We start from the raw sequence: 13,903 nt of genomic DNA, 5'->3' as shown, positions 1-13,903 counted from the left end.
CAAGCGTGTTCAGTAATTTGCTACTCTGTTCGCTCCCAGTTGAAAATGAAGTGAAAATTGCAGGATTTTCTGGAACATCAACAATAAATTACAAATTGATCGTATAATACAGTGATGAAGAAGCAAGTCGCATTACTTATTTTCGACACGAGGTAATATTTTATTAGTGACGATCTTTCATTTCCAAAAAAAACTGGAAATATTTTAAAAATATAGAAAAATTAAAAATATGGGAGAAGATATGCCTTCGTTCAAATACACGTTTTTCGAAAATCTCGTTTTGCTCAAAAATGCATTGTTTTTTAATGATACATAAAAATTGATATAGCTTCACAACCCGATTGGAAAACGTTACCAGAGCCTGATTAAAAGGAGACGAAATCAGACATAAGCAACGCACTCGTGGAAAAAACAGGGAAAATGAAGTGAAGATTGCAGGATTTTCTGGAACATCAACAATAAATTACAAATTGATCGTATAATACAGTGATGAAGAAGCAAGTCGCATTACTTATTTTCGACACGAGGTAATATTTTATTAGTGACGATCTTTCATTTTCAAAAAACTGGAAATATTTTAAAAATATAGAAAAATTAAAAATATGGGAGAAGATATGCCTTCGTTCAAATACACGTTTTTCGAAAATCTCGTTTTGCTCAAAAATGCATTGTTTTTTAATGATACATAAAAATTGATATAGCTTCACAACTCGATTGGAAAACGTTACCAGAGCCTGATTAAAAGGAGACGAAATCAGACATAAGCAACGCACTCGTGGAAAAAACAGGCGTCTAATTTAAAATCACAAAGCAGACCTGTTTCGATAATTTATTTTTTGAGAAACAACTTGGTATTACATACTTTACATTGCATAAAAAAATCCCCGCAAAATCTCTGTCTTCCGAAATACTCATCAACCAATACATCAAATATGTAAAACTTTAGAATAGGATATTCTAAAACTAATGAAAAATTATTGACGAGAAAACTCGTTGCCTTTGAGTATGTCTCGAGTCGCGGAGCTGGTCCATCGAGCAAGCCATCGTATGCTCAAATCTCGACTGAAATAGTCATTGAGATACAAAACTTATAAACGTTGGCTACGAAAGTTTCGTGAAACGATGTAAGCACCTGAGCATTGCCTTTTTGCATTTTTTTTTCGATTTCACACTATTTCGTAACATTCTCTTAACGATTTTACAACAACAATGATACATAGCCTCATGTTGGGTGGGAGAGTTCGACTGTAGATGGTATCAATAATTGGGATTTCGGCTTAGCAGTCATTCATCTTAGAATTCAGAACGAAGTTATTGTCATTCGTCCCAACGTTTCAGCACTTATTGGATGAATGACTGCTGAGCCGAAATCCCAATTATTCATAGCCTCATGCATAGTTTATAATTTGACTTGAAAAGTGTTGTAGGAGAGTTTATCTTACTATTAATTTGGTTTAAGTTTTTCCACTACATGGTTTTAAAATCCATAACCGTTTAAGCTATTGTTGGATAATAATGATTTATAAATATGTTTCTAATTCAATAAAATCATTTCCGAATATACTTGTTTTACAAGCATTTTAACATTAACGTAGTGAGAAACGATTTTAGTGTATTGATAACTCTATTTTTAAATATTAATGTACATTTTGCTTCTACAATTTTGAAAAGTTTACCCCGCCTGATTTATTTCTGACTACGCCCAAGAGCAAGTCTTTTCTAACTTCTAGTAACTAAATTGAAACTGGTTCCTGAAAAAAGCTAAATAATATTTGTTTTGCATTAGAACGAATGATAAGAACTAGAAAAAAAATCAAATAGGTACGTAACTAAAATGATATCATTAAACCGAATCACGAATAACATTCTCGCTAATTACAATAATTCGGGGAAGGTCGCCCTCTCCTAACTACCCTAGGCTGCGCCTATGGGTCACATAAAGGTTCATACATACATGCAAGCACAAAAGCATCTATAAAAGCACATACAGAATGAGTGCAAATACAAAATACATAGGTGCTTATTACGGGAGTCACTTTACGGTGAAATCAGAGTGAAGTGAACAAAATCCTATTACGGGACTCACGTAAGTGAGAAAAACGTCGCAAAGTGACATCTGCCGCGGAATCTGGGTTATTATGAGTGTCATATGAGTGAAGTGAGAACGGAAAATGCGACGTTTCGCGTGGAATTATTTCACGACCATTTTGAACGGTGAAATGATTACACGAAGATGCCATAAGTGTTAAAGTTGATCGATTTGTGATCTAATGGTGAAAATTGGATTTTTTCTTCAGTAACAAAACGAATCAGAATTTGATCCGTGCCTTAAAGCGGTCAAATTTTCTTTTTTTCGCCCGATGAAAAAAATTAGTTTGCATTTTTTTCAGGAAATTTTCGATACCGAAAAAAACATTTTTTTTGATGCCGAATGTCTTAGAAAAGCAGAACACGTCAAGATCTGGTGTTATCTAAAAAAAACGGAAAAAACGACTTTCTGGCACTTAGAGATTTTTGAGCTGGGAAACAATCTCATTTCACTTGTCCTATTCTCAATTTCACTTCACCGTCAATCTCACTCCACGGAGGTGATTTTTGTCACCTCACTTGAGGTGGAATCGGGAATAGGTCCAAAAAAGTGAAGTGAGCGTGAGAGTGAAATATATTTCACCGTGAAGTGACTCCCGTAATAAGCACCATAAATACAGAATAGGTTCGAATACAAAATGTAACATACTAATATGTACTTTATCCGTATAACATTTTGTCCTTTCGGTAGAAATTTTTTACCTTTAATTCGGAATCTCATATTATAACATATTATATATTTTGGACAGAAAACATTCGGAACAGACACAATAAAAACACTGTTAGATAGTACATCAGCAGTACTCATATGCGTGTTGGTAGCGAATACATCATTGATTGGGCCGCATTCCAAAATGTCGTACTCTTGATACTCGTCGTCCGACATACAACAATATCGCACGCTAGCCTGGGGGCTAATGCGGTCTCGATCAACTAGATTAGTCGAGAGAATACGTTATCGATATTGTTTTCGGCACATTTTGCATGTTGTAGGATAAGTACAACGATACACCGTGCCCCAGTGCTGAGTCGAGAAAATTTCTGTTGTAGTTATTGTAGTTGAATCACCCTAACAATACAAAGCGTCTATGTAGACCAGTAGCAAGAAAGCATCCAACAATAAGGCATAACATCTACAAAACATGGTGTCAAAAGTCGCCTATTGCAAGTTAAAACGCTAAAACAATTGTTATTTTGTAGTTGAAAAAGAAAGAATAGCATTCTCAAGTGGAAATGATAGTTTAAAGCAAAAATTCGTGAAATAGCTTCTAGTAGCCTGGCAAATTTCATGGTCGAATAGACACGTGACTGACATAACCTCAATATGTCGAACATTCCAGTTCCTGCTCCGCTGAAGTTAGGCGCAGATAATTAAGAGGCCATTAAAATTTTCAAGCTGCAATGGAAACATTATGCAGTTGCAACGGAGCTGGCGGAAAAACCAGCGCAACAGCAAGTGGCTACATTAATGACGGTAATCGGAGCAGAAGCAGTAATGATGGTAGACAACCTGCCGCTGACAGAGGAACAAAAAGCTTCTACAGACGAAGTTTTGAGAGCCTTGGAGGTACACCCTATTCCCGAAAGAGATACACGGGTAGAGCGGGCGGAGTTTAACACATTATTCCAAGAAGAAGGAGAAAAAATAGACAATTACGTGAAAAGACTTAGAAGAAAAGTGAAAAAATGCGGTTACAATGAAAATCAGCTGGAGGAATTAATTAAAGATCTTATAATAGCAGGAGTTTGTTGTAATAAAGTGCGGAAAGAACTTCTTCGGGCAGGAAATATACCAGTAACCGAGATGGTTAAGAAAGTGATCGATCGACAGCAGATTGAGGAGTTAGTTGAAAAATACGAAAGAATGACAACCAATAAGGCAAGCTCGAGTGAAACGTATAAAGTGACCGCAACAAAAAAACTGGAGAAACCATGTAAATATTGTGGTGGAAAACATGTTCGTGGCAAAAACAAATGCGTCGCGTACGGAAAAAAGTGTTTCGGTTGTGGACGGTTGAACCATTTCAAGGTGTGTCGGAAACAGAGCCAACAAAACAAGCCAGTACGACGATCGGTTCGACAAATGTCTGATGGTTCAGAAAGCTCCAAAAGCTCTGACACAGAAGAATGCGAATTTGTGGACATAGCAAAAATTGACAGTAGTAACGTTAAAGAATCAGGAAAAATAATGGTTCAGCTCAAAGTACGGAGAGGAGAAAAGGTGAAACCACTAGATATACAAGTTGACACCGGAGCTAGAGCAAACGTGATATGCTATAAAGATTTGAAGCGTTTGATCTCAGAACCAGAAATATCGAAAACGAACATAAAATTGAGATGTTATTCCGGAAAAATAATTACTCCTTTGGGTCAAGTAAAATTGGAGATCGAGCTAAAAAAGGGAGTCACCCTACTTACATTTACTGTAGTAAAAAAAAACAAAACCACCATTGCTGTCATCGCTATCGGCTATGGAATTGGGAATTATTCAAGTGCACGATGTTTACAGTGTTGATACGTTGCAACATGAATGCAAGCAGATTCTGGGTAAGTACCGGAATGTTTTCGATGGAGAAGGAAAGCTGGAAGGAAAATTTACAATTGAAATTGATGAATATGTTCCAGCGGTTCAGCAGAAACCTCGTCGGATTCCCCTCGCATATCTTCCAGAACTAAAAGCAAAAATTAATGATCTCGAGAGCAAAGGAATAGTAGAACCAGTGAGCAGACATATGAATTGGCTGAGTAATTTAGTATTAGTAAAAAGGGGCAACATGCTACGTCTCTGTCTGGATCCGGCCCAGCTGAATCGCGCAGTCAAGAGGATATACCACCAGATTCCAACGATAGAAGAAATGTTGCCGGAGTTTTCAAATGCGAAAATTTTCACGGTATTGGATGCAAAAAATGGTTTCTGGCACTTGGAGTTAGATGAACGAAGTGCAGATTTGACCACGTTCTGGACCCCGATGGGTGTTTATCGTTGGAAGAGGATGCCCTTTGGGATTTCTTGTGCTCCCGAAATTTATCAGAAAGCACAACAACAAGTTATTTCTGGTTTACGAGGAACGAGATGTATTGCAGATGATATTGTCATATACGGATGCGGAAGTACAATGGAAGAAGCTATGATTGATCACAACAAGAATCTAGAAGCGGCATTGCAGAGATTTCAAGAGCGAGGACTCAAATTAAATCGGTCGAAGGCAAAAGTTGCCCTTTCTTCGGTACCATTTTTTGGCCACATTTTGACTAGCGAAGGAGTAAAACCTGATCCGAGCAAAATCCTAGCAGTGCACAGCATTCCTCCTCCCAACAACAAAAAAAAGTTAATGACGTTTCTGGGACTGATCACATACTTGGGTCTGTTTGTCCCGAAATTGGCAGATATCAGCGCGCCTCTGAGAAGATTAACTAAAGATACGGTTGAATACATTTGGGACAAAGAAGCCGCATATGAATTCAACCAAATCAAGCACTTAGTTTCGCAATCGCCTATACTTCGCTATTATGACCCCTCGGAACCATTGGTGATCCAGTGTGATGCAAGTCAACTTGGAGTTGGGTGTGTTTTACTGCAAGGGGGCCGTCCTGTTGCATACGCATCCCGGATGTTAACGAAAACCGAAAGAAACTACGCATCTATTGAAAGAGAATGCTTGGCAATCGTATTTGCATGTAAGAGACACGACCAGTACGTGGCGGGACGGCATCGCGTGATTGTTGAAACAGACCATAAGCCGCTTGAGAATATATTTCTAGAACCGATTACGGAGGCTCCACTTAGACTGCAGAAAATGAGAATGATTTTACAACGGTATGACATAATTGTGCGGTACAAGAAAGGTAGCGAGATGTACATAGCGGATTTGTTATCACGAACCGCCACGGAGCAACCCAGAAGCGACATAGATGCAGAAGTGCTAAAAATTGAAAAAGTGAACAGGGCCTTTGGTGAAATAGCAAGTGTGAACGTAGTAGAATTCATAAATATTTCAGATGGTAGGTTCGACGAAATAGCATCGGAAACAAGGAAAGATCAAACTCTACGAAAGTTGTTGCTAATTCTGGCTGAAGGATGGCCGGAACAAAAGGAGGAACTAAGTGATGAAATGTTACCTTACAGGGCATTTCAACATGAGTTGACAACATCACGCGGAGTGATTTTCAAGGGAGATCGTATTTTAATTCCCAAAAGTCTCAGAAAAAAGATGATGTTAGTGATCGCTGATAGCTATTCAGATTTTATAGAAGTCGATTTTCTTAATGACATCAAAACTAAGTCTGTCATCAATATATGCAAACGGCATTTTGCTAGGCATGGCTCACCACAGGTGGTAGTTACAGATAATGGCCCACAGTTTGATAACGATGAGTTGAGAAAGTTTGCTCAAATGTGGAATATTACACATGTAACGTCGGCTCCATACCATGCCCAAGGTAATGGTAAAGCTGAATCAGCGGTTAAGGCGATGAAACAACTATACAAAAAATGTGCGAAAACGGGAGCGGACTTTTGGTTAGCCTTGCAACAGCATCGAAATATACCAAACGCGGTAGGCACAAGCCCAAATCAAAGAATTTTCTCCAGAGCTACACGTAGTGCAGTACCCGTAATTACCAACAAACTGCAGCCACCAAATGCATCTCGTATCGAGGAAAGGATTGAGCATTTACATAAAGTTACGAAAGCAAGCTACGATAAAAGTGCGAAACTACTTCCAGAATTACAAATTGGGCAAAATGTGATGATGCAACGAAGACCTGATCTACATTCGCAATGGGAAAAAGGTATCTTGGTGAACAAGTTTGCGGATAACTCTTGGGAAGTGGTAGATAAAAATGGTAATAGCTATCGGCGAAGTGCAGTACACGTAAACGTGGAATTAACAATCGGTTGGATGACGGGCAATTAAAGCAACCACCAAGTAAACCATCATTGATGAAGCCGGATGATCAGCCGCAATGTTCGAAATTGATTGAGAAAGATAAACTGACTGTATTCGAGCGATATGACTACAAGAAGGACGAACCGTGCGACAATAAACTAAACGAAATAACATCGCGAGCAGCATCAGCTCCAACCGCAGAAACCGATGAGCAGCAACGATGGTTCACCAGACAGGATGAGGCCCAAACAGTTGCCGAGAAAAGAACGAAGAGACACATCAAGAAACCTGCAAGATATGCCGACTATGTTTGAATTTTTTTAATTTTCTTTATCCTTATTACACTCAAATGTTACTTATTATTTAAAAAAAAAGGGAAGATGTTGTAGTTATTGTAGCTGAATCACCCTAACAATACAAAGCGTCTATGTAGACCAGTAGCAAGAGAGCATCCAACAATAAAGCATAACATCTACAAAACAATTTCCAGCTCGAAAAGTTCCTTGACCTGATCAGGAATCGAACCCGATATCACAACCGTGTGGGAGAGCTAGTCGACCGACATCGCTAACCACAGAACCACGGGGACCACACGTCGTCCGACATACTGGTGCTTATTACGTGAATCACTTCACGGTGAAATGTATTTCACTCTCACGCTCACTTCACTTTTTAAGACCTATTCCCGATTCCACCTCAAGTGAGGTGACAAAAATCACCTCCGTGGGGTGAGATTGACAGTGAAGTGAAATTGAGAATAGGACAAGTGAAATGAGATTGTTTCCCAGCTCAAAAATCTCTAAGTCCCAGAAAGTCGTTTTTTTAGATAACACCAGATCTTGACGTGTTCTGCATTTCTAAGACATTCGGCATAAAAAAAATGTTTTTTCGGTATCGAAAATTTCCTGAACTAGTTTGCATTTTTTTCATCGGGCAAAAAAATGAAAATTTTACCGCTTTAAGACAAGGATCAAATTCGGATTTGTTTCGTTACTGAAGAATAAATCCAATATTATCCAATATACATCAAACGATGGAAAAGTGGATAATCAGTTGACCTTAAAATATAAACGAAAAATTTAATGATTCATTCCATTGTACCATATCGTTTACCTCTTTTGGTAATATTTTTTAATAATTCCAATCAACAAAAGTTCCTCTTGTTCTGAATTTGGATAATCGCCAAACACTTTATTGTCACTCATATACTTTTGTATACCATTCTGCTGAAGTCCGTTAGAGATAAACATTGTAGATGAACTTAAAACTCTGTCATCCTGCATCGAAGAACTAAGATCTAAGTCAGCGAGTGTTGCCGCTCCCCCAATAGCTTCACCTGTTTCACTTCCAAGTTTGGCAACAGAACTTAATTTGGATAACGCCAATAATTCAGGTTGGCGGTTTCTAGGTTCCAAAAAAGTTTGGAAAGCGGATTGGACAGATTATGATGAACGTAAAAGGCGTCGTTTGGTACAGTTGAAGAATGCAGATGCAGCCAGAAGAAGGAGGAATCGACGACAACAGGCTTACAACAACAATACTAACAACAACAACCGCAATGGTAACAATTACAACAACCGCAACAATAACAACCACCTGAACAACAATGACAATTACAATCGCAACAATAACATCTACAACCACCGCAGCAATAACAACCACCAGAACCGCAACAATAACAACTACAATCACAACAATAACATCTACAACAACCGCAGCAACAACAACCACCAGAACCGCAACAATAATAACTTCAATCGCAATAATAACATCTACAACAACCGCAACATTAACAACTCCAACAACAACAATAACAGCATCAATAATAACAACAATCAAATCCCGAATCGTTACCTCAATCTTAACAGGAATCTTAACAACAGCTACTACAACCAACTACCACCAGACCGTGTGCTTCTTGCTGCAGCGAAGGATAAATTTTCTCGACCCCCACCTAATCTCCAGCATATCTCTTTTCAACGAGGCGAAATACTTAATCCGTACCCAGCGAATAATGAGTCACAATCATCTTTCATGCCTACCGTTTCAACGAGCCCGCTCAACTTAACGACTCCCGCGACCTCTTCAGCTGTATCGTGTCCTTACCATTTGGCTGGCAGCCACAACTATAACAATAACAATAATTTTAGATCAGCAAGTTTCCCGTGTGATGGATGTTATTGTAAGCATTCGTGTTCTCAAAATCAGTGACTTGTAGCTGTTGGGGTTCAGCATGATTCTGAGCAAACCATAACCCAGAAACATCCCGAATTTGAAGATGTCTGGGTTAAAGTTCTGTTGAAGGGTGAAATCCATATTTTCGTATCTGTTTACTTTCCACCCCACTTTGCCAAAAAGCAATCATATGAAAAATTTTTAAGGACGGTAGAATTAGTGAATGATGAGTCCCACACTAACTCAAAAATTCATATATATGGAGATTTCAATCAAAATGATGCTGATTTTATTGTAAACGATGATAATGAATCGCTTTTACTTCCTGTAGTAGGAGAAAACGAAACTCTGCAATTTATTTTTGACGGTTTTAGTCAACTTGGATTAAATCAGGTAAATTCAATCCGGAATGAGCAAAAATGTTTTTTAGTCTTTTTATTCACCAATTGCACGGAAGATTTTAGTGTTGACAAAGCAGAATATCCCCTATGGAAAAATGAAAAATTTCATACTGCAATTGAGTACTCGCTAATGATTGATACCGAGAGATCACGACCCTCTGATCATCAGCCTGAATATAAATATGACTTCACTAAAGCAAACTTTGAACTAATCAATCGTAAATTAACTGACATCGACTGGCAATCACTTCTAAAAAATGAAATAGATATGAACAAAGCGGTTGATAATTTTTTATCATCACTGTATAGTGTTTTAGACTCAACTGTACCAAAATCAAAAAAGAAAACGGTTAGCTCAAAAGATCCCATTTGGTTCACCAGAGAAATAAAAAATTTAAAGAATAGGAAACAAAAAGCTCATAAAACTCACAAAAAACTTAAAGACCAAAGAAATTTGGAACAATATTTGAACATTTGTGATGAACTGAATACTAAAATATCTATTGCGTATGAGAACCACAACACAAGGGTGGAAAATAACATTAAATCAGACCCAAAACAGTTTTTTAAATTTGCAAACGATAAAATGAAGTCTAATAACTTCCCATCTCGCATGCAATATGAAGACTTTGCCAGTACTGACTCAAAGCAAATCTGCAACAAGTTTGCCCGTTTTTTTTCAAACCGTTTATAAAAATAGCGACGAAGTCAGGGACTTTGAATATTTCTCGCACTTGCATGAACAAATAAATAACGTATCTATTAAGCAAATAACTGTTCAAGAAATCCTCGCAACACTAAAAGCTTCAAAAGGTCCAGGTCCAGATGGAATTCCACCCTCACTCATGAAAAATCTTGCTCCTGCCTTCGTAAAACCCTTGTTTTGGCTTTTCAACTTATCCCTTACGTCCGGACAGTTTCCATCAGTCTGGAAAAAATCTTTTCTTATACCGATTTTCAAGTCAGGTAAGAGATCTGACATCAAAAATTATCGTGGCATTGCAATAATATCATGTATTCCTAAACTTTTTGAAGCTATCGTAAACCAAAAAATATTTAATCAGGTAAAGAATCGCATAACGTGTAACCAACATGGTTTTTACAAAGGGAGGTCTACGGCTACCAACTTACTTGAATTTGTTGATTTCTCTCTTGCGTCTATGGACAGAGGCAACTTCGTGGAAACTCTATACACGGATTTTAGTAAAGCTTTTGACAGGGTAGATATTTCCATGCTTATGTTCAAATTAAAAAAACTGGGATTTGAGTCAGGCCTACTTAAATGGATTGAATCTTATTTGACGAACAGGACACAAACGGTTAGGTTTAAGGGACACCTTTCTGTACCAGTAAAAGTGACATCTGGAGTTCCACAAGGCTCCCATTTAGGCCCTTTGCTCTTCATTTTATTTGTTAATGACGTTACCCTTGTGTTGAATCGTCTCAAAGTATTGATATATGCCGATGACATGAAACTGTACATGGAAATAAAACACAAATCAGACATCCAACAATTCCAACAAGAGGTTGACATTTTCTACATTTGGTGTAAAAAAAGTCTTCTTGATCTCAACGTAAAAAAATGTAATATTATATCCTACACAAGGAAAAGAAATCCTGAACATGCCAGTTGCACTCTTGCACATCAAGTTGTAGAAAGGTGTTATCAAATTAGAGATTTAGGAGTAATTATGGATTCTAAGTTAACATTCATTGATCACTACAATACGATCATCAATAGAGCCAACAGTATGCTAAGTTTTATAAAAAGGTTCAGTTATCATTTCGTAGACCCGTACACTATAAAAACTCTCTTTGTTACATATGTTAGATCTATTATAGAATACTGTAGTGTTGTTTGGTCGCCTTATCAAGACGTCCATTCCAATAGAATCGAATCCGTACAAAAACAGTTTTTGTTATATGCACTAAGAAAACTAGGTTGGAATTCATTTCCTCTCCCTTGTTATGAATCGCGTTGCATGCTTATTAATATAGAAACGCTTGAAAAAAGAAGAGAAATTGCTTCGGTAACTCTTGTCAACGATTTAGTTTCACAACGCATAAGTTCGGAAAATCTGCTTGGAAAACTCAACTTTTATGCTCCTACACGCTCATTAAGAACGCGAAAAATTTTCGTATTAAATTCTTATAGAACAGAATATGCCATGGCCGGGCCAGTTAATAGTATGATGAGTCTTTACAATAAATATTGTGAAGTTATTGATTTAACGATGTCACGAAATGCTCTTAGAAAAATATTGAACACTAGAATTACATAACTATATTTGTGATGTTAGCAATAGTTTTTAAGATGTAGTCTACTATGATTGACGAAATAAATAAATAAATAAATAGCATGCAACACTTTGCGGTCCCCAATCGAAAATTGAAACAACTCAGGTGTCGACGAAAAATCGCGAAAGTAAGTAAGTTCATAAATTTGGATTCAAAGTTAGCTCGTGCAACACTCTTACTGTTCCTCGCTCATGCATTTGTTTTTCCAAATTGTCAATATCATTATCAGTTAGAAGTCTTAAAGCAACATTTCCAGTTAGTCCTTCGAGGTTAATTATATGCTTTATGTGTGATAGAATACGACCCACATCGACCTCAAGCCGTTTCCCAAAATTTTCCTAAAAATAATCATCTCTACTTATTTTTAAGAAATAATGAGAATAAAACCTCAGTAATTACTTACATTTTCACTAGAGCTAGCCATAGTTTTACAATTTATCTTTAAAATTTGTTAAAAACATTCAAAACTGTTGTTTTCTGCTGAATGCACGTTGTTTGGTTCAATAAACACGTTTTTGGTTTTTTGTTGTTGCGCACAGTTTGACAGTTCCATACGACATTTCAGACTTGTCCGTACACGGAAAACGAAAAGTACCCATTTTCATGTCGATTTCACTCAACGGCGTCGTTTAGTGCAGGAAGCCTTTTATGAGTCTTAGATTTTGAGTAGTTGTAGATTAATTCAATAGAAGGTATATAGCACTAAGAGTAATAATACGTCAAAAATACCCAACGTTTAGTTCAATCTTTTAAACTATGCCTTGGGTAGATTTCAGTTAATTTCATTCGATTGAATTAATATTAGTTGAAAAAAGCGGATCATTAAAAAAAATCTATAAAATCTACTCACGTATCTTCTAATTTGGTGTAACTGGCTTCATTAATTTCCCCTTTAAGTGCCTCCGTTCCTAGCTCTATTCTCACAATGCAATTTTAATCTTCTTCTTAATTGGCGGCTATTATTTAAAAACAGAAGCACAAAAGCACGTTCTTCACTTAACATCACCAATTTAAAACCAAAACTACCAATACCAAAGAAATCTCTGCCGCTTTCGCGAAATCAATTTCATTACGCGGGTTATGAATTTTTAACCAGTTTAATTTTTCATCCAATATTGGGTTCAAACTACTCAATGTTGACTTTTTGTCAAAACACCATTATTGAGTAAAAGCACGTTTAAAACAAGTTAAGTTGAAATGACTCGCCGATTGCATTGCAAAACTACCCAACACGTAAGTTGTATAAGGTTTACATCATTTCAGGTAGTTTGTATCCTCCGGTTGGGTGGATTTTGTTTTCCGTGTAAGGATGGTAGCAATGCTGGTGTGATGAGAAAATTACGTAATACGAAATAATATTTACGATATTGGGTAATATTTTTCAAATATTTCCCAAAAAAAATAAAGGTGAATTTTCTACATGATTCTTTCGCATATATCGAAATTGATAGCCGTTTCAGACGTTGTAACTGAAAAGATGAAGAATCGCTTGTGGTATTTAAGCGCAGAATAAGTTGGATTGGCTTGATATTCCGCTTGAAATGAATCAGGCGATTAAAAGCGAATCGTGAAACGGTATTGGTAATAAGGCGAAACGGTATTGAAGCCACAAACAGCCAATTTCGAGCCACCACTTCGAATTTTCAGAAGCACAAGACTCGGAAATAGATAATGCATTCCCTGTGAAAACGCTATTTTATGTTTGCTTCACCGCAGCAAACATAACACAGCATTCTCACAGATGACGCATTACCTGTTACCGAGTCTTGTGCCTTTGAAAATTCAAAGTGGTGACTCGAAGTCGGCCATTTTTGGTTTCAATACCGTTTGGCCTTAAATAGCTGATGTCGAATGTCGCAAGTTATAAAATCCTGAACAGTTACTAGTTCAGTCTGCTCTCAACACTCAACGCGATCACAAGTTGTGTGCTGTAGCTCTGAAAATTTGAGAGTACAATAGCCTTTGTTCATTGCTTTGTTTCAATTCGATTTATACTTGTGAGTGACCTTGATTGCTATGGCGTACAATCAATTCAGCCGAAAAAATACGTTT

The 13,903-nt window shown here is 37.2% G+C and overlaps 1 protein-coding gene across 1 annotated transcript; it reads left to right on the top strand.

The window, feature by feature from the left end:
- Positions 1 to 4,862: 4,862 nt before the first annotated feature.
- On the top strand, positions 4,863 to 7,004 carry LOC129728766 (uncharacterized protein K02A2.6-like). The gene has a single exon (XM_055687222.1). It carries the CDS (start codon positions 4,863 to 4,865, stop codon positions 7,002 to 7,004), a length of 2,142 nt encoding a protein of 713 aa, XP_055543197.1.
- The last annotated feature ends 6,899 nt before the right edge of the window (positions 7,005 to 13,903 follow it).

Source organism: Wyeomyia smithii, chromosome 3 (assembly GCF_029784165.1).
Source record: "Wyeomyia smithii strain HCP4-BCI-WySm-NY-G18 chromosome 3, ASM2978416v1, whole genome shotgun sequence".
NCBI classification, from domain to species: domain Eukaryota; kingdom Metazoa; phylum Arthropoda; class Insecta; order Diptera; family Culicidae; genus Wyeomyia; species Wyeomyia smithii.
The sequence above is the reverse complement of the archived record's forward strand: the minus strand, read 5'-3'. Positions and strand labels throughout refer to the sequence as shown.